Genomic DNA, 23,746 nt, shown 5'->3' on the forward strand with positions numbered 1-23,746 from the left:
TCTCCTTTCAAAAGTGGAATATTAATCTTGGAGAAGTTGAGAGGATCTAATAAATTACTTAATGTGTAAGAATTGTGCACACTGCTGTTCATATACCAAGAATTAGTTCACTCAATAAACACTTCTGAATTACTTGCTCTATTGCTAAAATACTGTGCTAAGCACAGAGGAAAAAAAGAAAAAGAAACAGCCCCTGTTCTCCAGGAGGTTCCAGTGTCCCAATGTGAGCTCTACAAGCACAGAAATGTATAACAGGTAAAGCTTAAGGAGGAAAGGCCAGCAATGATTGCTGTTTTTCAGGAAAGTAGCACAGAGAAGGTGATATCTGGTTTATTTCTAGAAGGAAGACAAAAAATGAGATTGGAATACTTGGGAGGCATGAAAAGTGACTTATGAGAATGGGTAAGTCCAACATTTCACACCAAGATAAGGTCTAAATGGGTATATGACTTAAATATTAAGGATGACACCATAAGCAAATTAGGGTAGCATAGAAAATTTCACCTGTCAAATATAAGGATAAGGGAATAATTTAGGATGTAAATTTTGATTACATGAAATTAATTGTTGTACAAACCAAACTAATACAGCCAAGATTTGAAGGGAAACAGGAAACTGGGAAGAGGGAATTATAGCAAATTCCTCTGATAAAGGCCTTATTTCTCAAATAGAAAATTGATTCAAATTATAAAAATACAAGCCATTCTCCAATTGATAAGTGTTTAAAGGATATGAAAAGACAATTTTCAGAAGAAAAAAAAAATCAAAGTTATCTATGGTCCCAAAAAAATACTCTGAATCAATATTTATTAAATCAAATTTAAATAATTCTGAAGTACCACCTCACTCTAACAGACTGACTAATATGACAAAAAAAGAAAAGTGATAAATGTTGGAGAAGATGTGGAAAAATTGGGACATAAATGTTCAGTTGGTGGAGTGCAACCATTTTAGAAAACAACTTAGAGAATAATTTGGGACTATATCCAAAGGGCTTTAAAACTATGTGCACCCTTTGACCATAACTGCCACTACTAGGGTTGTATCCTAAAGACATCAAAAAAGGGAAAAAGACCTATTTGTACAAAAACATTTATAGCAGTATTTTTTTGTGATGAAAAAGAAGTAGAAATTTAGGGATGTCCATCAATTGGGAAATGACTGAGCAAGTTGTGGCATATGATTGTGATAGAATACTACATGTCATTAGGAATGATGAGAGAGATAGTTTCAGAAAAATCTGAGAGAAATTATACAGACTCATGTGAAGTGAACAAGAAAACATTGTACATAGTAACGATAATATTGTCATATGATCAGCCATGGTCATACGACTTAACCATTTTCAACAATAAAGTGATCCAAGATAAATTCAAAGAATTTATGATGAAATATGTTCTCCACCTCCAGGGAAATAAGTGATGGAATCTTTATGCAAATCAAAGTGTAACTTTTTTTTCACTTTCTTTATCTTTCTTGCTTTAAAAAATAACAAGATTAATATGGAAATGTTTTGCTAGATTTCACATGTATACCTAATATCACATTTCTTTTCTTCACAATTAGTGGATGGGGATGGGAGAAAAGAGAGAATTTTGGACTCAAAAGTTTAAAAGAAATGAACATTGAAATGAAATAAAAGTTTGAAAACAAACAAAAAAAGACAAAAAAGAGAGAATTGGTAGGACCCTTCTAGCTTCATCATAGTGTTCTAATTTATATTCTATCATCACACAAAAATTCTTAATGACACTTTTGGACATTTTTCTCCTTATTCTATTATATATAGATAGTTACTGTGACTCTTCCGGATATAAATTATATTCTAATATAAACCCCTACTGTTGCTTCTCTGATCCTGGTCCAACCCAGGATTCCAAAGGAAATCAGATTGGAAGTTTCTTATCACAGGATTTTTTAGGATCACATGATTATCTGCTGAATTGCACTTCCATCTCCTACAAAAATAAGGACCGCTTTCCCTACCATTGCTTCAGTCTAATCTTTATTACAATGGTGATAAAGATGGAGTAATGAAGAATTCGCCCCTACTGAATGTTGCCAGAAAATAATCAGTAACTGATGCTTCTAGATCCTCCTACTGTCATCATTTTTCAACAACCACTCCTCATTTAAAGTTCTTTCTTTTTGGAGGGGGATGGAATTTGAGTGAAGTGAGTTGCCAAAGGTCACACAGTCAGGTAAGATTCTAAAGCCAGATTTGAATTCAGGTCCTCCGAACTCCAGGGTCAGTGCTCTATCCATTGCTCTACTTAGCTTCCCCTACTCATTTGAAGTTGATATCATCCATTCCTATAACCTTGTCTAGAAATCATTGTGGCCATTTTCTAAACTACTAATCATTCTCCTTTTTTGCTCAAGGAATTCATTATTAGGTATATTCTCCCCTGAGAAATTCATCCTCTCTAGTCTTAGGCACATCGTTATAATAATAATAATGTTTATATTATCATCATCATCAACAACAGTTAATACATATTAACTCATCAGGATTTCAAAGCACTTTACATATATGATCTGATTTGATATATTGGTTTTTCTTCAATCTCTCTGGTCCCCAGTTTATCAATCACCTCAGGTGCCAAGAACTTCAGCTCTATTCTATCTCAGCTTCACACACTATAGTCCTTATGATGACTGAAAAATGTGATGTCTATTATCTTTGGACATTCAAATTCTCCTCTCTGATCACCTCCTCCAGTCCTTTTCTTTAGTCTCAAACATAATATCTTTTGTCCTTCTTGGTCTTTTCAACAATGAGGTGACTTAAGACAATTCCAATAGATTTGTGATAGAAAGAGCCATTTATATGCAGAGAAACTATGGAACCTGAATGTGGATCAAAGTATAGTATCTTCACTTTTTTGTGACTGTTGTTGTTGATTGTTTGCTTGTTGTTGTTGTTTTTTTTTCTTTCTAGTGTTTTTTTATTTTCCTTTTTGATCTGATTTTTTTCTTGTGCAGAATGGCAAATATGAAAACATGCTTAGAAGAATTGCACATGTTTTACCTAATTAGATTGCTTGCTTTCTAGAGCAGGGGAAAGAAGAAAGGCAGAAAAATTTGGAGCACAAGGTTTTGCAAAGGTGAATGTTGAAAACTATCTTTGCATGTATTTGAAAAAATATAATAATTATTAAAAAAGAAAAAATAAATAGAGCCACAAAAGATAAATAAATATACATACACATATACATATATGTTTATCTTTTGTCATTTCAGAAAATTCTGATCCTTGATTTCTTCCTACTATGCCAATCACTCATGCTGTAACCTCACTCTACTCTTGTCACAGTCTTTACCTTTTGGTTAACTACTTTAATAATGTGGGATTCTCTAACATAGTAAATCCAAATCTCCTCTTCCCTTTTGAATTCCCACATACTGTCTACGCCATCTTCTCATATAGCTGATAACTTTATCTCCTCCCTCATTTAGAAAAGCAAGACTATTTCATTAGCCTTTTTGGTTTCCAGGTTTATAATCTTGGAGTCATCTTTGATTCTTTCCTCTTGCTCATGCTCCTCTCTGATTAGTTATCAAATTCTAAGTTTCCACTTAGAGTGCCTCCTCACCCATGCTGACAAAAGCCAAGCTTAAGCTTTTGTCATCTCTCTTCTAGACTATTATAATTCCTAGTTGGTTCCTCTTTCACATATCTCCACATTCTACAATCCATTCTCTATACATAGTTTCAAAAAGAGATGGAAATATCTAAAATATGAGCTACCCTCCCTGATTTAAAAAATATATCTCCAGTGACTCCCTATTAACTTTGGATCAAATGAAAACTGCTCAGTTTTAGCATTTAAGCCTTCCCATATTCTGGATGCAACATACCTGTACAGTTTTAATTCTGATTAGCCTACATATTTCAGATAAAATGACTTATCAGCTAATTCCTGAATTTGCCTACTTTGTCTCTTTAGTTACATAAGCTATTCCCTCAGCCTAGAAAATGCTCTCATTTTATTTGTCTTCTCTTTCTTCATACTCAGTACAGGTAGAATTTTCTCTAAGCTTTCTCTTATCTTCATAGCTAACTGCATTTTCCTCTGCACTGATTCCTAAGTATTTTGACCCAGCATTTAGTATCTACTTTATCCCTTTAACAGAAGTTATCTCAGTACTGCCTGCAGTAGAATGTAATCTCCTTGAGGACCGTGGTTGTCTTTCTTTTTTTTAATCTTTTCATCCTCAGCTCACCTTGTGATGGCCTTTGAGAAATATTAGTTAACTTTTATCAACTAAAAGTCCCACCCAATTCTTATGCTCTAGATTCTTTGTTGCAACATTCTATGTTCTAAGGTCATTTCCAGCTCTAACATTTTATAAATCTATAGACTTAAGTATTCTCAAAGGTACTTTTTAGCTCTAGCCTTTCAATCTGTGGATCTGACTATTTGAAGATGAAGGTCCCTTAAAAGCTTTAAAGAGGTTGATTCAGATAAGGAAGCAGTACTTTGCCCAGCACCCAGGAGAGCAAACATTTGCCATTCATTATCCATAGAAGCTGTATAGACTGAGAAAATTAATAGGATCAAGATTTTTAGATGAGTTCATGAATATACTTTCAATGGCCATTCAGTGACTAAAGAGGATTCCTTAGGGCTTGCTGAGCATTTCAATGAAAAGATTTAGGAAGTCAGTGTATCCTAAGTGTATGATCTTCTGCCTTCACCCAATATACAATCAATAACAGTGGTTGCCTTAAGGAGTAAAAATATTTTGAGGCTGATGAAATTGTGTACTGCTTCTCTATTCATGAAGTTCAAAATTCCTTTATCTGATCATAATATTTATCATTCCATCTTTTCTTGTCTTCTGACCCTAAATTCTGTTCTTCACCAAAATCTTCCTTGTTTTCTGACCTATCTATATAACATCTAGTAGTGTCAATCACCTCCTTCTCCTGTATGCTTTCTCTTCTCTTGATTTTTATGACACTGTTCCCACTTTGCTCTACTCTTTTTCTGATGACTTTTTTTCTCCTTTTATTGTCTTCCAAAAAATGTATCCAGGAAACAAACATTACCTATAAATATGCTCCAATAGTGTGACCTGGGCTCTCTTCTCTCTCTAGTAGTGATCTATCTCATCAGCTCCTTCCAGTTCAATTGTTATGTTTATGCAAAGGATTCCCAGATCTAACTATCCATCATCTACTACAATCACATAAATAGCTGGTGAGTTGAGAATAGAATCCAGGTCTCTTCACTGACAGATTACAGCTGTTTTTGCTATTTTGTTTGTTTGTTTATTGTATTTTTCCCTCCCACAATACTTGTTTATATCCTCCCATAACTTTTTTTTTACAGAAGACTGGCTAGGCTTTAGCCTCTGAAAACTGACATCATTGGAATCTCTTTCTTTCCTTCTGCTTATCAGGGGCATAAAATCACCTAGAACTATTTATGTTAGTGTCTATAGTAAGGGTGTGGACCCTGTTGGTAAGTAGGTAAGATATCATTTATTCTCCTTTTCTTTTTGGAGAGGGATAAATATTTGTGTGTTTGATTTGATATTATCCTTTCTTTAATCAAAACCAGCCAGATCTTGAACCCAGAGATTTCTTTTTTGATCCATATCCTTAGAATCACAGAATGCAATATCTGAAAGGAATCATAAAACTTAGAGTGCTAGAAGAAATAATGTAGAAAAGTAGAGATGGAAGTGACCTCAGAATATGAAATGTCAAATTAGGAGTGGTAGAACAGGATTTAAGTTTTACCTCAGTGACCTTGCCGCTGCACAACTGATCTCTAAGATCTTAATGATTTTTATGTGCTGTGACTGTTACAGTCTATTCTTCTAAAATGTTATGTTTTAAGGTCTCTTCCTGATTTGACATTTCCATCTCTAGTTTCCTTAGATAAGTTATTTATCTCTATAAGCCTCATTTTTGTAAAGTATAAAATGAGGATGTTTAAGAGCTCACATCTCAACTCTCTTCCAGCTCTAAATTTATAATCATCTTTGGTCATTACTGAGGCATCGAGGTAGCCCAGTGGATATGAATGTTGGACACATTTATTAGCTATGTGACACTAAGCAAGTCTTTAACCTTTCTCAGCCTCCAATTCTTCATCTGAAAAATGGGACTAATAGCAGTATCTTTCAGGGCTGTTTTGGAATCAAATGAGATAACATGGATAGTGCCTGTAAATCTTAATGTGCTATACAAATTCTAGCTATTATTACCACTGACTCCAGAAATTCTTAACGTGGGTCCCTTTCATGGAGAAGAGAAAAGATAAATCTTTATTTTATTCATGTCTAACTGGAATGTAACATTTACTTCATTATATAATAGCAAATAATAGATAAGAATTATAATTATACTATATAACAATTATATAATATAAAACAATTGAATATATAATAATTACATATGCATATACACACACACACACATATATAAATATATATATATATATATAATCTAAGAAGGGGTTCATAGATTTCATCACACCAAAGGGGTCCATGACATTACAAAAAAAAAAAATTAAGAAGAGCTCCTAATCTAGTCCAAGTCATCTTCTTATAGATGAATATACATAGACACACACACACACACACACACACACACACACACACACACACACACACATACACACCCCAAAGATAAAAATCCATGTTCCAGGTCTGTAAGATTTCCCCTCTACTCTGCAACTTATTTTTGTCTAATCAATTTGAATTTCCAAGTTTTCCCACCTTCCTGAGTGTTCCCTCTACAGGCTAGATGTCTTACAGGGAATTCAGGGCTCTGGGCTCATAAAACAAAACCAATATTTGGATGCAGCCGGGTGGTCGGAAGTCAGCAATTGCCTTTGTCGTGAAGACGCTGCTGGTATATTGAACAGGCCTCCCAGCCAGAGCCACATGAAGGCAGAAACATGGATTCTTGTCAGTGTCTCCTGCTCCAATGCTAATCAGATGAAGGGAGCCTCAGTCACAATCCATTACCTACAGGCCTGTGACTTATTCTTAATGAGATTCGGCCAAAAGGCTAGAGATGAAAGAAGGGATTTGTCAAAATTATTCAGAAAACCATCCTCTAGATTGAAAAGATAACATATGGAGTACTGTTAAAGGTCACTTGCTTTATTAAGACAACACTTTTGGGGGATTAATCCATCCCTTTGCAGATTCTTTGAATGTAGACTTCCAGCTACACAATCACATATAAATTTCCTTTTCTAGAGTCACTATTCTCATTGTGATCCTCTTATATATCAACAGAGTTTCATTATTCTCTTCTAGAATTACAATCAGTCAGTCAGTCTACAAACATATAATTAGTGCTTACTATTCAATGCTAAATGCTGAGCACAAAAAGACAAAAGATAGCCCCTTGTTCTCAAGGAACTCCTACTCTAATGGGAGAAACAACATGCACAAACAAGCTATATAAAGAATACATTGGAAATAATTTACAGAGGGATGGAACTAGCATCAAAGGAGATTGAGAAAGGTTTCTAAGAGAAGGTGGGATTTTAACTGGGACTTGAAGAAAGCTGTGGAAATCTCACCAAGAAACACTTGTCCTAACACTGGACATTTTCTCTGGCTGTTCCCCTGCCTGAAATGATCTTACTTTTCATATCCATTTCCTGATTTCCACAGCTTTCTTCAAGTCCCAGAATATGCTGTGTTGAGTGAAGTAGAAGAAGACAAGAAAGTTGGAAGAGAGGGGGCTTTAAATACCATAAAGGAGAATTCATAATTGATTCTGGACATGAAAGCCACTAGACTTGATTGAGTAGTGGGGTGATGTGGTCAGAGGGAAGATCACTTTGACAGCTGAATGGAGAATAAACTGTGATGAGGAGAGATTGCTATAGCTGACTCATGGGCCAAGGACTCTGGAAGTTTGGTTAATCCTCTGCATGGCCTCTATGTCTGGTGTGAATTGCTTCTCATTGCCACTTCCAAGAATCTCTGGCTTCTTTCTGAGCACAGTTTAGTCACCTATTCCTACATCAGGTCTTTCCAAATCATAAAATTATTTGTGCTTGCTTTGTGCATCCTTAGGATGGATATATTGGAGACTTGCTGCACCTTCTCTGTCCTTTAGATTGAACAGAGTTCCTGAGAGGACAGAAACTATTTCTTTTTTGTCTTTATATCTCCAGGGCTGAGCACAATGCCTTACAACTAGCAAAAAATTAATAAATGTTAGTTGAATGAATTGAATGAATTTTACTGATGAGGAAACTGACATCCAGGAAGTTTCAAGGGAAAAGAAGTAGATATGAAATAAAACAATTGAGTTGAAGGGAAGATTTCTCATAAGAATTAGAATCAGTTTTAAAACTAGAAGAGATTTTGAGGATCATCTAGCTCAACTCCCTCATTTTCAAAGATGAATAATCTGAGGTCCAAAGGGGGAAGGAGCTATTTAATTATACTAAGCACAATAACTTTGTGCTGTATGTATATTACTTATAGATTATATAATATAAGGAAGATGACCTAAATTATATCTAAAGTCCTTTCCAGCTCTTTGCAGTCCATGATTGACTCAAGGTCTATAAGTTACAAAGTCAAGTGTAGAAAACAGGAACCCTGACTTTTGCCCCTTAGACAAACATGGACAAGATTAGAGTTCTTCCTACTAAACCATGATAGAACCTGCAGAAATGCATTTTAAGTTGAAAAAACAGAGTTGGACCAAAAGAAGAACTTTGTGCTGGAGAAGATGGTTAAATTCTGAGATGAATTATGGATGTGAAATTGCTTTCTCTGGAGATCTCTGAAAACATAATAGATCCTCATCTGACCAGATGGTTTGTGTATAGTACCGCCTGGAGGTGGGGATATAGATTTGATGATGTCTCAAGATCCCTTTCAGCTCTACCAATCTATATTTCTACTTCCTCACTATCCCAGCTATGATTCCCTTCTTTTCAGCTATATTTTTTGCTCCAATTTCCTTTAATTCTTGAATTATTACACTTGAAAGGGACTATAGGATATACAATATTAAGAGTTGGAATTAAGAGTCTTAGAATGTCAAATGTTTTAGAATGGGAGAGTTGAAAAGAATTCTACAAATTAGAAAACACAATTATTCAGTACACAGATGAGGAAAGTGAACCGGGTGATGTAATGCCCAATGCCAAAACTTCATTAGTGGTAAAGCTAGAGAAATAACCTAGGTTTCCTACCTCCCAGTCTGGATTTATTTCCTTCCTTCTATTCCAACTTCCTTTAGTTTCTACCTTTTCCCATGTCTTTTTTTTTTTCTTTCACAGAAATGAGATCTGTATTACATTCATAGATCTTTCCTATACCAAGCAAAATCTTCAATCTCTCTATGCATCAATTTCCCCAAAAGTAAGATAGGGAAGATAATATCTGCCCTCTTCAGATGGATACAGGATTCAATTACATAATGTCCATAGAAGAACTATTGGGTTTCTTGGAGAAAGATGTGTAAAAATACAGAATTATCATTGTATCACTATTGTTATTACTTCTGCAGCTACCACAGCTGCTCTGACTGCTAACTTCCCTTTATTGCTTTCATGTTCCATTTTTCCCCATCCCCACTGTCATTTTCTTTTTCTCATCTCATTTTCTTTTCCTCTTTCTTGCTTCTATCTCTCCCTTGGCATCCATTTTATAAACGAATAGAGGATGCATGTTCATTAAAGGAACTATTGGCCATTGCTGCCCATCACTGTCATCAATAGTGGCCATCAGCATCATCATTATCACCATCAACATCATTATCATCATTAACAAGAACCATCACAAAAAGTTTAATTTGGCACTTACACTATCATAGACATTAGCTAGATGTCATTCAAAAGCATTTAGGAATAGTTCATTATGTACATGTCATTATCCTTGGTGCTATAGAAGGTACAAAAACAAGTAAGCTCTTGTCCTCAAAAAACTTAAAATCCTTAGAAGAGAAAAGGAAAGTACACAGATATAACATAAAATAGAACACTATGAATGCATCTTAAAATGTAAACAATGAAATCAGAGGAGGGAGAGGTCATTATTGACTAAGGGAAGCAAGGAATGCTTCATGGAAAGCAAGGCCATCAAAGGTATAAAGTATTATTGATACAGTTATATATTACAAGAAGGCAACAGATGCCCCAGGGAATTATGGCATGAGCAGAGTAGAGGAGATAGGAAAACTTGTGGCATATTTGGATGAGCCAGTTTGGCAGGGACAATAGAGTATATAAGAGATTATTAGTGCAAGAAAAGGATGGAAAGGAAGGATTGGGTCAGACTATAAAGAGTGTTATGTCCCAAACTAATGAGTTTGGAATTTATTTATTTTGCAATACAAAGCAATTGACAGGTATTGAAGATAAGGGAGATATTCATCTGTTTATTTCTGTGGCAGCCTATTCAGGATAGACTGGAATGAGGGGGATTTTCAAGTCAAGAAGACTAACCAGGAAACTACAGTAATAGTTTAGGGAAGAGATGATACAAACTTGTATTGAGAGCAATTATAAATAGAGAGATAATGAAAACAATGTTTCAGAGACAAAAAAAAAGTGGGACAGATTCAAAAAGGTGTAAGATATATCTATCTTTCTTTCCTACTCTGAATCACTTCTCTGAATGCTTCCCAAGGACTCAAGCCAAGGTACGACTTAGTAGGCCCTAATCTCTTTCAGAGAGACTTATTCATATACTTCCCCTCTAAGTCACCTCCTGTATCCCCTTCTTCCTTTCTTTCCCCTTATTATGAAGCAATGGGACTGATTGTTCCTTATCCACAATCTTTTCTAGCAGGAATGGGAGCACAAAGAGTTACCAAGATATCAGAACATCAAAGTCACATCAATCAATGCTCAGATCTGCTTTGCAAATCTAAGGCCAATTTTCCTCCCACTGACATTCTGAGCCATCCTTATTCTGCACTTTGGGAGAAGGTCATACCTGTCGGTTGCTCAGTCTCGTCAAAGCTCAAATATAATTTGATAGAAAAAATATGCACAGGGATGATTAGCAAATAAAATGAAAGGAAAAAAAATTATAGAGGGAACCAACATAGAGAACCAAAGTTCTATAAAATACCCTATATTTCTTGGAATTCAAATAACATCTGTCAAAACACATAGAAAATCAAAAACAATAATGGAGAAATATCCAGACGATATGTTATGAAATTTTAATATATATTAGGTCTGAGGCATCTATAAATAACACTATTTGGACATTTTCATCAAAATAATCAGATAAAGCTCACATTTCCATACTTTCTGTCAGAAAATAATTAATAACCACGAATTTCATGTACTGTATATGTTAGATTTTTTTAAATCACATTTTCACAATTCCTGATTTCTATGCTTTTTAGTTTTTCATCTTTTTTCCTCTGCTCTCTTTTTATCCTTCCTCTTTTCATCCTCTTTCTTATTATCTCTCCCTCTTTTTTCTTTTCCTTTTCTTTCTCTTCACTGTTTTTTTCTTACCATCATATTCCCTTTTTCTCCTTTCTCCTGCCTCTCTATTTTCCTTATTCTCTGATACTATCACATCTCTTCCCTCCTTAGTCCCTCCTTATCTACCTCAGATTCTTCATTATCCATTTTACCCCCAGTCTCTCTTTTGTACTCTAACTCACTCTCTGTTTTCCATATCCCACTTTCTTACCTTGGAGGTGGAGTTTGCTCTCCGTGCTTTGTAGAAGGACAGAACTCACAGAGTCCAGATTATCATAGCTGTTGCAGCCCAGGGGACCAGTGCGGGTTTCTGTTACCTAGTATAATAACCAAGAACAACATTAAAGGGTTGCCTCTCATGGACCATGAACAGGGTCAGCCCTTATCAAATGACACAGTAGGAAGGGTTAGTCTTTGATGGCTTTGCATTCATTCTCAGCACTCTCTTATCTCTCCTATTCCATTCCAAGTTCCCAAATCAGATTCCAGGCCTATATTCTCTTCCCTCTGTGAGTTAATCTCCATCCATCTGATACTGATAAGAGCTCAAAGATTTTCTCCTCTTTCAGGTAGTGACATTCTTGGGCCAGAAGTTGTCTATGATAAACCCTGACATTGTGAAGATGCAAAGGACTAGAGAACTAATCGTGAAATTTTAGGTCCATGACATGGGAGAAAAGATAATTTGAACAGAGAACCTCAAATCATGGCACATCAATGGCTACTCATTGTACCAACTTATAATGTTCACTCTACCCTCTCTACTTACTTCTCTTTCATTAACAAATACTACTTCAAAAAAAAAAAAAAAAAAAAAAAAAAAAAAAAAAAAAAAAAAAAGAACAGTTTAATCTTTTTCTCCCTCTATTCACCGACCAAATGTCCTTATTGGAAAGAAGCTGTTTTTACATTTATATATTGACCACTTAAAAAAATCTTGCAAATAAGAAGTGTAGAACAAATGTGTGATGAATGTTTGAATTTGCTTGGATAGTTATCAGAAGGAACATCAAACTTCTTCCTTCTCTAAACACCATCCCTTCATTTCTGCTTGTTCTCAGTCTCCTTCATGTTTTACAATGGAATGATTTCATGACTAAAGATTGGAATCAAGATCACTTCCATTTTAAGAGGCCTTCCACTATAAGTGCTTTAATCCTATGCATGTAGAAATCCTTTTGTTTATAAAAAAAATCAAACCTTTAGTTTGTTGGGTTATTTTTTTTTTTTAAATCTGTCTATAGACTAAAAGTGAGTGCCAGTGTTATTTCTGTTGGTACCTTAATGTGTGTGAAACAAAGGCTTTTAGACCTTGTTTTCCCTTTTTTTTTTTTTTTTGTAAAATAGAGATACTCATAAATGACTTTTTTACTTCAAAGGGTGATTATAAAGAATAAAAATAGCAAATCATATGAATAAAAGTGTTATGAACAAAAAATCATATAACGTCAATATACAATTTTACAGAATCTGTTATATGCATGTGCTTTGTGGTAGCACAGCCAGAGCTGAACCTAATAAAATCAATATTTTCTGACAGAGGATAGGAGAATCCTAGTACAAGAAGTTCAAGGGGTCTTAAGATAATTATTTAGCCACTCCTCATCCATATTTCACCAATGAGCAAACAATACTAGGAAAACTGAGATTGCCACACAAGAGAATAAATAACAATAAAGATTTAAATCCACATCCTGAGACTCGAATTGCATATTGTTAGGTCATGATAGTTCTCAGGTAAAAGACCCAAAGTGAAATAGTAAAGAGTTAAAGGTGGCAGTATATTCAAGTGATGGGCAAAGAAAAGGAGAAAATAAAAACAAATACAAATACAAAAACAAAGTCTCTGTCCTGGGTTACAGAGAGAAATGGATTGTCCATGGAGGCTTTCTACATGTGATTGCCCGGGAAACCCTGAAAAGAGGAAGCTTTTCCTTCCCAGATGCACTAGAGAGGATTATCAGCTGTCAGAGTTTCAATATCTCAATTCAGCATCCCATAGTGGGGATGTGCAGTGGGGGAGGCGGGGGAAAGAGAAAAGACAAAGTCAGGGAGCCATTTCATAGTCATGAAAAAATCAGCTCTTTCAGAATTCTCATACACTGAAAGCTTCATACAGATCCTGCATTTAGAACTGAATTCCCTAATAATGGGAATCCTTTCCTCCCCTAAATTTGGGTTCATGAGTATCACAGAAATTGGCCCTTTTTCTGGCAGATTTGTTTGTCTTTCCCCCTCTGTTCCTCTTCCCTGGCTCAATTCCCCTCCGCTCCCCTTCCCGTCTTTCCTTTTTTCTCCTCTCCTTCCCTCCCTTCATTTCCTCTTCTCTCTCTCTCTCTCTCTCTCTCTCTCTCTCTCTCTCTCTCTCTCTCTCTCTCTCTCTCTCTCTCTCTCTCTCTCTCTATATATATATATATATATATATATATATATATATATATATATATATATGCTGCAAAGATAGAATAGCATTTCAAGTAATATGACCTATACCCAAAACATGTCATTGTTTCTTATTCCTTATATAAATTTGGGTATTTCACTTGCCCTCTGTGAACTACACTTCATCTGCAATAATGAATAGATTCAATCTCTAAAGTCTCTTTCAGGTCTGCATTTTAGGAACAATTTAAGAACTCCCTTCTTTATTTTATCTTTGTGTATTTTGAAGGTTTACTTTTTCAGTTGCCTACTTGCATCTCTTGCCCTGGTCTGTACTCCTTTAACAAATTTGGAGAAAGATATTAAAGGAATAGGATAGTCTTAGTGAACTTTAAATATTTGGATATCATTTAGTGAAAAATCACTAATATGGCTATGGAAAAAAAATCAAAGTACAACATGCATGTGTATGTATGCATATGTTTGCACATATACTTACACCTGTAAACAGATGTAAATACAAAATCCATTTGCACATATGAGAAAACTCATATATACAAATTTATATTCACAAAGCAATGCATGCTTTGCATGACAGAAGGCTGCTTTGGTTAAGAAAAGTACTAACCACATGGTTCACTTCAAAAATGATCTCTCTTATTCAGAAATGCATTTTACAATAGAAATATATTTCTTGCTAAGAGCAGAACTCTAATGATGGCTATGGGGTTTATAGGTTGTGAGTAGTACTATGTGTGAATTCTGACTCAATACTTCACAGACCTGTGATTATGGGAAAGTAATTTCATATCTTTGGGGCTCAATTATAAAGCATACATAATTCTCCTTGTACCACCTATAGCATAAGAAAGTTGGGTAAAACATGACTTGCTAAATATGAAAAGTTACATGTAATGCCTTTGTGTATCATTACCTATTTCACTATTGTAGCAGTCCATGTACTAATAGTCCTGACCAACTTGGTTTAGTCCCAAATGTATCCATTTCAACCTTAAAGAGGATTTGAATTTGAATCCAATGACTTAGATTCTGGTCCTGGATATTCCACAAACTATGTGACTTTCTTTAAGTAAACACTTTTTGAGCTCTCTTTTTATATCATGGCCTGCTATGTTGTAAGGTTTATGTATGATCTAGCTATGCCTTAGTTCTTACATTATAGTTTTATATTTTGAAATTCTATATACTATGTTCTCTTCTAGCTCAAGTATTTTTTTGTTCTAAGGACCTTTCTAGTTCTGAAATTCCATATGTTCTCTTCTAATAGTCTCCCATTCTATCCTTAAAAGTCTATGATGCTTTGGAAGATCTGCTTATCCCTGCCTTGCATGTCTACCCCTGTATTCCTTCTCTCAGGCAAACGCCCCAAGCCACACCTTGATTGCTCCGGTGGAGATCTGGATCTCATGGAGTCTCCTCATTGTGCCATCACGGTCGACAAAGTAAGAGGATGCAAGTTGGTGCAGAGCCTCTACGCTTTGGGTAGCATTCCCTGACTTCCTGTCGAGTCGGCTTTTGTCCATGTACATGGTCAAGGCCTCCTCTCCTGTGGGGGAAAAATCAGAGAAATTACATCATGCAGAAGGCTCCCTAATGTGGACATAAAGTCATCTTTACCTGTCCAACTTGTTTCACTTCATAGGCCATTTGGTAACCAGTGACTTTTCTCTAATTCATTCCTATTTTTTCCCTTTGAAATTAGAGTAGAATTCAAGCCCTGTGGTACTTGTTAAAGGAAACATCAGATCACGGACAATCATGGATAATCTCTAAGGTTGTTTTTTTTGTTTGTTTGTTTGTTTTTTCACTATAATATTCTATAAGTTGTATGAGTCAAATGAAGATGAGAAAAATGAAGAAATCATAAGCCCTAGAAGTTGAATGTGAATCCCTACCATGTTCTCACTTTATATGACCTTGGCTGAACCACTTATTCTCTTTGGACCTCAGTTTTTTTATTTTGTAAAATAAGTTATTTGGGTTAGATGGACTTGAGATTCCTTCCTACTCTAGATATATGAATCTGTGATATAAGGTCCCTTCAAATTCTATGCTTTTTCTAGAGATCTATTTGTTATATAGTCCAGTGACCTTGCCAACCCACTCCAAGGTTGGGTGCATTTCTCCCATTAGTTCCAACACTAGGCAGAGTGTCTGCCACATAGTAGGTGCTTAATAAGTGCTACTTGATTAATTGACTGGCTTGAAAGTTTACTCTGGAGGATAGTCTATTCCTAATATAATCTGAAGTGAGAAGACTTCTGGCCAGCCATTAAGGGCTAATTAGCCAATTTTCAGGGAAGATTTTTGTAGTGCATACTACCAGTTTGGCAATTGGACAACTGCAGATTCATAAAAAAAGGAGTACTTTCTGAGATAGTTTACAGATTTTATCACACTAACCAGCCTTCTATTTTAGAAGCATCCCTTCCTTGGATTCTTTAGAAGAATCCCATTTTTGGTATTCATGTTTAACAAGAAAAGCCTTATGGAGGTGGCTCCATATGAGACAGCATTATGCCATTCCACAAGAGGCTTGGTTAGTCTGACCCATGGGTAGAGTCATGTTCAAGTATTCAATTTTCATTCTCTATCTCTTTATGGAAGGTGGTATAGTCTGATTTACCTAGAGGAGAGGAAACAGACCTTATAATCTGCTTAATAAAGAATAAAGACCACTGGGTTTGGGTAAAAAGATCATAAATCTGTGATTCTAGATCACTATTTCTATAACATTGGTCAATTTATCGATCTTTGTCTTACCTTTTAGGACTTAGTCTAGAGCCAGGTACATAGCAAGTAGAGTAAACATTTCTTACCATTTTTTAGTTTGGCGGTCAATAAACATTTACTAAGCACTTAAAATGTATCAGGGGCTCTGACAATTATTTGGGATTTTAAAGAGACACAGAGAGCAAGAGAGACAGAAACAGAGACAGAGACAGACCACAGATAGGCTTCAAGGAGCTAATAGATTAATCAAGGAGACAACAATTAAGTATCAACCAAAAAACTATATAAAATATATATAGAAAATATTAAGAGAAGGAAGGCACAGCAATTAAGAAAGATTGAAAAGGACATCCTTTAGAGGATGGGATTTTAATTGGGACTTAAAGGAAGCTGGGAAGCTAGTAGAAAGATATGAGGAAAGAGAGTGTTACAAGCTTGGGAGACAACCAAAGAAATTAAATGGAACTGAATCTTGCTCATGGAATACCAGTATCACAGGACTAAAGAATACATCATGGGGAATAAGGTATAAGAAGACTGGAAAGATAAGAAAGGGCTGTTTTGAAGAGCTTTGAAGGCCAAACAAAAGATGTTATATTTATACATAGAAGTGATAGAAAGCCATTGGAGTTTATTGAACCAGTTTATGGTTGGACCCACACTTTATGAAAATCAATTTGCTGGCTAAATGGAGGATGGATTGAAGTGGGGAAAGATACCAATAGGCAAATGCAAAAGTCCAAGACCTGCATCAGAGTGATTGCAATGTCAGGAGAGAAAAGAGGACATATTTAAAGATCTTACAAAGGTCAACTCAACAGACTTTGCCAATACATTGGATTGAGGTGGGGGGGTGTGAAAGATAGTAGGGGATTGAGGATGACACTTAGTTTGTGAGTTTGAAAGACTTAGAGAATGATGATGTGTCTTCTACAATAGCATCGGAATTGGGGAGAGGGTCTTTGGGGAAAATAATAAATCGGTTTTGGATATGATGAGTTTATAAGATGTATACTGGACATACAATTTGAGTTGTCTGAAAAAAATTGGGAGATGGGAGAATGAAGGTTAGATTTTGAAGTAGATTTGAGTATCATCAGAACAGAGATGATAAATTAAATTCATGGGAGTCAATGAGAAAACTAAATGAAGATAATATACAATGAAAAGACAAGATATTCAAAGTCAGAACTCTATGAAACATCTATGGTTAGAGGGAAGGATTTAGGTGAGAATCTAGTAAAAATTATTGAGAAAGAGGGATTCAATACATAGAAAAATCAAGAGAGACCAGTGTCCTGAAAACCCAGAGAAAAAAGAGTAGTATCAAGGAGGAAAGGATGATGAAAAAATGTCAAAGCCTACAGAGAGGCTGAGGAGAGTGAGAACTGGGAAAAAGACAATGGATTTGGCAACTGAGAAATCATTGATAATGTTGTAAAGACTGGTTTTAATAAATGATAAAAGGATGGCTATTGTTACTCCTTATGTGACCTTGAACAAGTCAATTAATCCAAGCCCTAATCTTCTCATTGGCAAAATAAGGATATGACTTTTTAGGACCTATTTTATAGGGTTATAGTGAGACTGAAATGAGGTGATATACAAAGTGCTCTGTAAATGTCAACTATTACTGTTGTGTTATGGAATGTCTACAGGACAACAGATTGAGAGGTGAAAGGGAACTTAAAATCACTTGTCATGACACCCTTATTTAAAGTAGTGACATCAATCACTTCTCGCACTTTGTATATTACATGATTCTTGTGCAAAAAATACTTTCAAGCTCTATAGAAACTGGAAGTTTAATTATAATAACTAATTACTAGAAAGTCAGGATTAAGGAAAGGAAGTTTTAAGGCTAGTAAAGGAAGGTAAGGGAGGAGGGCAAGCTGGCAGGGAACCAAGGTTCCCTCTGGACTCAGAGCTGGTAGAAGCTGAGCTTAGATCAGGAGGGGTTAATAGGCTTCTTGCTGCATTATTAAGACTTAATTTCCTGTTTATTAAGATGATGTTCTGTTCAAAGTTGTCTTCCCTTTTGGGTATTCCTACAAATTACCTCTCTGCTTCACAGATTCCCTTCCTGAGCTTCTGTGGCCTCCAAGTGACTTTGTACACACTCCCCCGCCTCCACTTCCCAACAAGGGTGTGACTGGCTCTGATGAAGACTGGGGGCAAAAAAGAGGCACTGGCTGGAGGGGAATCTGACTGCCTTACTCCCTGATTAACAGTGAGCCATTCATAGTGTACAGATGTGGCTTCTGGATGGCAGGGAAGCCTGCATCTCTCTGTCCTCCCCCACACTGGCTTTCTCTTTTCTCCTCAGCCAGGGGAAGGTCTGATGGAAATGGGGATGCTAATGAAAGCTCACATACAGCTACTCTCCTGAGCTCCTGGAGTGCCGTGTTTTCCAGAGGCAGGGTCTTCAGAGAGGTTAAAGAAATCACAGACACTATGAGACAATGAATGTGAAATAGCAGGGAGAGACAGAAAACTGTGGGGAAGAGAGGGATAAATGGGTTCTCATTCAATCCCTACCGCCTTCCCCTGGATGACCTTGGGCATTACCCTCAAAGGCTTCAACAGTAAAGTGTGGGGGAGTTTGCCTACATGATCCCTCTTTATTTCTGATAATCTTACATTCAGAAGTTTCACTTCACAGGGGCCCTCTGCGACAGAGTTGTCCTGAGGAAAAAGCTGTGTCTATTTTAAACAGTCTAGAGATGGAAGATGTTTTTCTTATCAATAAGTTGATGAATAGCACCTACTATGTGCCAGACACAGAAAATCCAGATACAAAGAATGAAAATTGTTTTCCAGGAGGAATTTACATTTGTATGGAAAAAACAATACACACACACACACACATGTAAAAATACATGCAAAATATATAATACAGAAATTTGGGCCATCCTAAAGTCTTAGGGCAGTTTTAAGGTTTAGTAACTTCAGAGGTATAAATGCTATGTGCTTACATAAAGAACATTTGAGAGATTACTTATTAAAATTTAAAAAAAAGATCTTTCTTATTAAAATTCAACATAATCAACAGCATGTGTAATACATCACTCTAGTTGATTTTCAAACTGAGTAAAATTTTTCATCATCAGATGTTTCTGAGTAACTGACAGAATTGCATTTCTATTAGAGGCCTTAAGATCATCCAGAGGAGGTTTTGATTCCGACATGACAGTTCTGATGGAAACTCATAAGGAAACAAAAGCCTAATGGAGACCGAACTGGTTATTGAGGTGCCCAAGCAAGAGGACGTACTCTCCAATCCACTAGTCTGAACAAAATATAACTAAGAAACTGTTGAATAAGCAATGTATGATAACAGAATGTCCCATTTCATTGAAATTAAAATTAAGTGCATTATTTAAAATTAAATAAATAAAATTTTAAATATTTAAACTTGCATATGTTTTTATGATTTGTAACATCTATACTTTTGAAGACAATAAAGCTTAAAATATATCAAGACTTTGGGGATAACATGTATATATAAACTGAAAAGTACATAATATCTTATTAAATTATTTAATTAATTTTTATTAATACTATTATTTATTTTATTATTACAATTTTATTAATACTATTCTGATTTTTTTCCAACATAGTCCAAATACAATCATCCCTGGGTCAAACTGCTACCTTGCTACTGATGATGATGATGATGATAATGATGGAGGTGGTGGTAGCAGTAGTTGGACTGTTAGGTTAGATATTGTGGCTGATGTTCACCTCTAATATTCTATTTTTTCCAAATTAATATGAGTGATCTTATTTTAGTACCAACTTTCCCCTATGAGACTCTGTAGTTTTTATATATGAATTACTTAAATCTCAGAAGAGTTAAAACTACAAATGACCCAAAAGGAAATATAAAAGTGCACAGTGACTCTATGACAGTTGTACTATGTTATCAAGACTACCTTGTACAGAAATGGTGCAGAAGACCACATTAAGATCATATATGTCCCACCAAAGAGAATTTGGTCACTTTGTGGCAATAAAGGATCACATATGGATAACCCAAGTGCGGTATGACTGGACATGAATACTGAAAGATGCAGAAGGAAGCTCTCAGAATGTTGACTAGATCTTCTACAAAGGATTAATGAGCTATTTGGAGTTGGATCAGTGATGATCTAGTCTAACTCTTACATTTACAAATAAGAAAACTGAGGCCCATTGAAGAAAAGTGATTGTGCCAAGGTCACACTGATAATAAGTGGTAGGGCCAAGTCAAACTCAGGTTCTGAGATTCCCAGATTAGTGTTCTATCCACCACACCACACTGCTCAGGACATAGAAAAAGATTTGTTCAGAATAACAGGACTTGGATAAGTTCAGATATGTACCCAGTAATGGGAAGACATATACCAATAAGGGGGAGAGAAGAAGAAGTGAATAAGTATTTATATAATACCTTTGATATGCCAGGCATGATGTTAAGTACTTTTTTTAAATACATATTATTTCATTTGATCCTTACAACAATTCTGTGAGATAGGTGCCATTATTATCTCCATTTTATAGTCGAAAAAACTGAGGCAAATACAGCTTAGGTGAAACACCAGTATCACATAGCTAGTATATATCTGAAAATAGCTTTGAATTTAGTCCTTCCTGACTCCAGGTCCATTACTCTAACCCATGAGAACAAAAAATGCTTTAGTAAAGTCACCAGATCCAATGAAATATAAGAATCTTTCAGGTGTCCTCCTTGCTGCCCTTTTCTTTCCTCTTTCCATCATTTAAACTCCTTTATTCCCTTCTTCCCACTTCCTGTTTTTCCTCTGGTGTTATCTCATCCAAATCTCAACCTATTGATCCTCCATCCCTTCACAAAATGGACTGAGTATATACTTAAATCTCATTGTCCAACAGTGACTCTCATCATAAAGCTTTGCATATTTTAAAATGTTGTGTGCTGTAAGAACAGGAGCAGAACAAGGCACTGTAAATAATTTACCACTTGCCTTACTGAAATTAAAAATATATTTCACTGTAAAAGGTCTTCATTATTTGGAATTTCTAGGGACATGGGAGGAAAATAGCTTCCAATGGGGAAATTCAATTTGCCCACTGACATCTTAAGTTTTCAATGATGAGCTAAACCAAATATAAGATGGGAGGAGTACATCATTGCCAAAGAAAAATGTGCTTTCTACATATTTATTTCTGTTCTTGGAGGTAATGATAGCTCATATATCTATATTGCTTTACAATTTTCAAAAAGTTTTCCCCACAATAGTCCTGTGAAATTTGCTACATGTATTATCTCTCATTTTAAAGATAAAGAAGCTGCGACTGAGAGATGAGATCTTCACAAGAGACAAAGCCAAACTTTAAGTAATATAGTCCAGTATATATATTTATAAAACAATATGAGCCACAACATACAAGTAAGGCAGCACAGCATACTGGAAAGAATGATGGACTTGAAGTCAAAAGATTTGGACTTGAGATCTGGCTCTTCCACTAACTTAGTTCATGATCTTATACATGTCAATTGACCTCTATGAACCTAATTTTTCTTATCTCTAAAGTGGATAAATTAATTTCTGCACTGACTACCTTAACTGATGAAATTTAAGTCTCAATTTCATCATATGTAAAACAAGAGGGATTTGGACTTGCTAATTTTAAGGAATCCTTATAATTATGAAAAGTCTTGAATTGGACAAGAAACTTGGATTTTAATTTTGGTTTCTTTACTAAATCATTACATGATGATGGATACATCATTTCCCTCTTCAGACTTCTGTCTTCTCATGTGTGAAATGAAGAAATTGGAAGGGATGATTTCCAAGGTCCTTTCTATATCTGAACCTCATAGTCTTATGTTTTATAAGATAATGGATGCAAAACATTCTGCAAATCTTAAAGCATGTTCCAGAGGTGATTCAATAAATTCTGAAGTCTTTATCCTGGCATTCAAAAATCTTCATGATATAATCTCAACCTACTATACAAATCTTATCACCTTTAAGTCTCTTTTCATACTCATTTCCCTCCTTCCCACAAATAGTCAATAGTTGTGGGCCAGAATTGTGAGAAGAGAGCAAACAATCTTGTTCCCAAACTCCTTCATCCCCAATCCCTACCCCAATTTTAATCCTTTGGTAAAATAAATGGTAGCTGATTTTATGAAAGGAACTCCTCAGGTTTAGCATATTATACTATGACTTCACCATGTGATGTGGGGTAAATTACTTTCATTCTCCAAGTCTCTATTTTCTTATTTATAAATTTTCAAAGTGGAGGTTGATAATCTTTAAATCACTTTTCAATGCCAACAATTTAAAGGCCCATCTTCTAACTTTCTATATTTCCAGGTTTACTCTAACTAAAATAACATGTTCTAAGGTTTGTATTCTAAGTTCTATCAAACCTATATCCTCAGACAAAAGAATTAATTCATGGTCTATGAGTCTTCATTTTCAGATAAGTTCATTTAATTATTTAACATTTTGGATTGTTCACCACCAGGACAGACATTATCAACTTTCTCTTCCAAGAGGACCCAAAATATCTCATCCATCTCCTACTCTCCTCGACTTAGCTTAAAGCCAGAACTGAACCCAGTCAACCACCAACCTACCTCCCAAAGTGGCAGAGATGAGGATGTGGGTGCCGTACTTTTTGATGATGGTATCAATGAATTGCTGAGTTGTGGGTCTCCTGCCCAGGAGTCGGATGCTTCTCTGAAACTCAGGCATAAGGGGCACTGGATTACGGAGCAGATCTCGCCGCTCAATGGCTGTATTCCTCACCTTCCAACGGGCAAACTCCCTGTATATTGGGTAACAAGGACAGATAAATAGCAGATGGGTTATAGAAGCAGAATTTAAAGTTGAGAGGGACTTCAGAAGCATTGTAGTACAATTAATAGATGAAGAAAAATCCCTTTTATTGTATTCCCAGAAGCAGATATTAAGACTTAACTAGAAGATGTCTGGTAAGAGGAAAATTACCAGCTCTTTCACAAATGAATTTCACCTTTGAATAGTTCTAAATGTTAGGAAGTTGATCATTCCATCAAGAATACATTTGCTCTCAATCTCTTCCTCCCATTGCTCTTTATTCCATCTTCTAAGATTAAACAAAGAAAACCTAATTTCTTTTTAAAATCTCGAAAATAGCTTTTGTTTCCATAT

General features: G+C 35.5%; 1 protein-coding gene across 1 annotated transcript in view; it reads right to left on the reverse strand.

The window, feature by feature from the left end:
- The window catches only part of BRINP1 (BMP/retinoic acid inducible neural specific 1), a 167,890-nt gene that overhangs the window by 39,793 nt on the left and 104,351 nt on the right, over window positions 1–23,746 (reverse strand). The window contains exons 3-5 of the mRNA XM_074292911.1: window positions 23,191–23,381; window positions 15,224–15,393; window positions 11,656–11,761 (exon numbers count right to left, since the gene is read on the reverse strand). Of these exons, the coding sequence (XP_074149012.1) occupies window positions 11,656–11,761; window positions 15,224–15,393; window positions 23,191–23,381 (467 nt within the window). The remainder of the gene's footprint in view (window positions 1–11,655; window positions 11,762–15,223; window positions 15,394–23,190; window positions 23,382–23,746) is intronic.

Source organism: Sminthopsis crassicaudata, chromosome 2, assembly GCF_048593235.1.
Source record: "Sminthopsis crassicaudata isolate SCR6 chromosome 2, ASM4859323v1, whole genome shotgun sequence".
Lineage (NCBI taxonomy): Eukaryota > Metazoa > Chordata > Mammalia > Dasyuromorphia > Dasyuridae > Sminthopsis > Sminthopsis crassicaudata.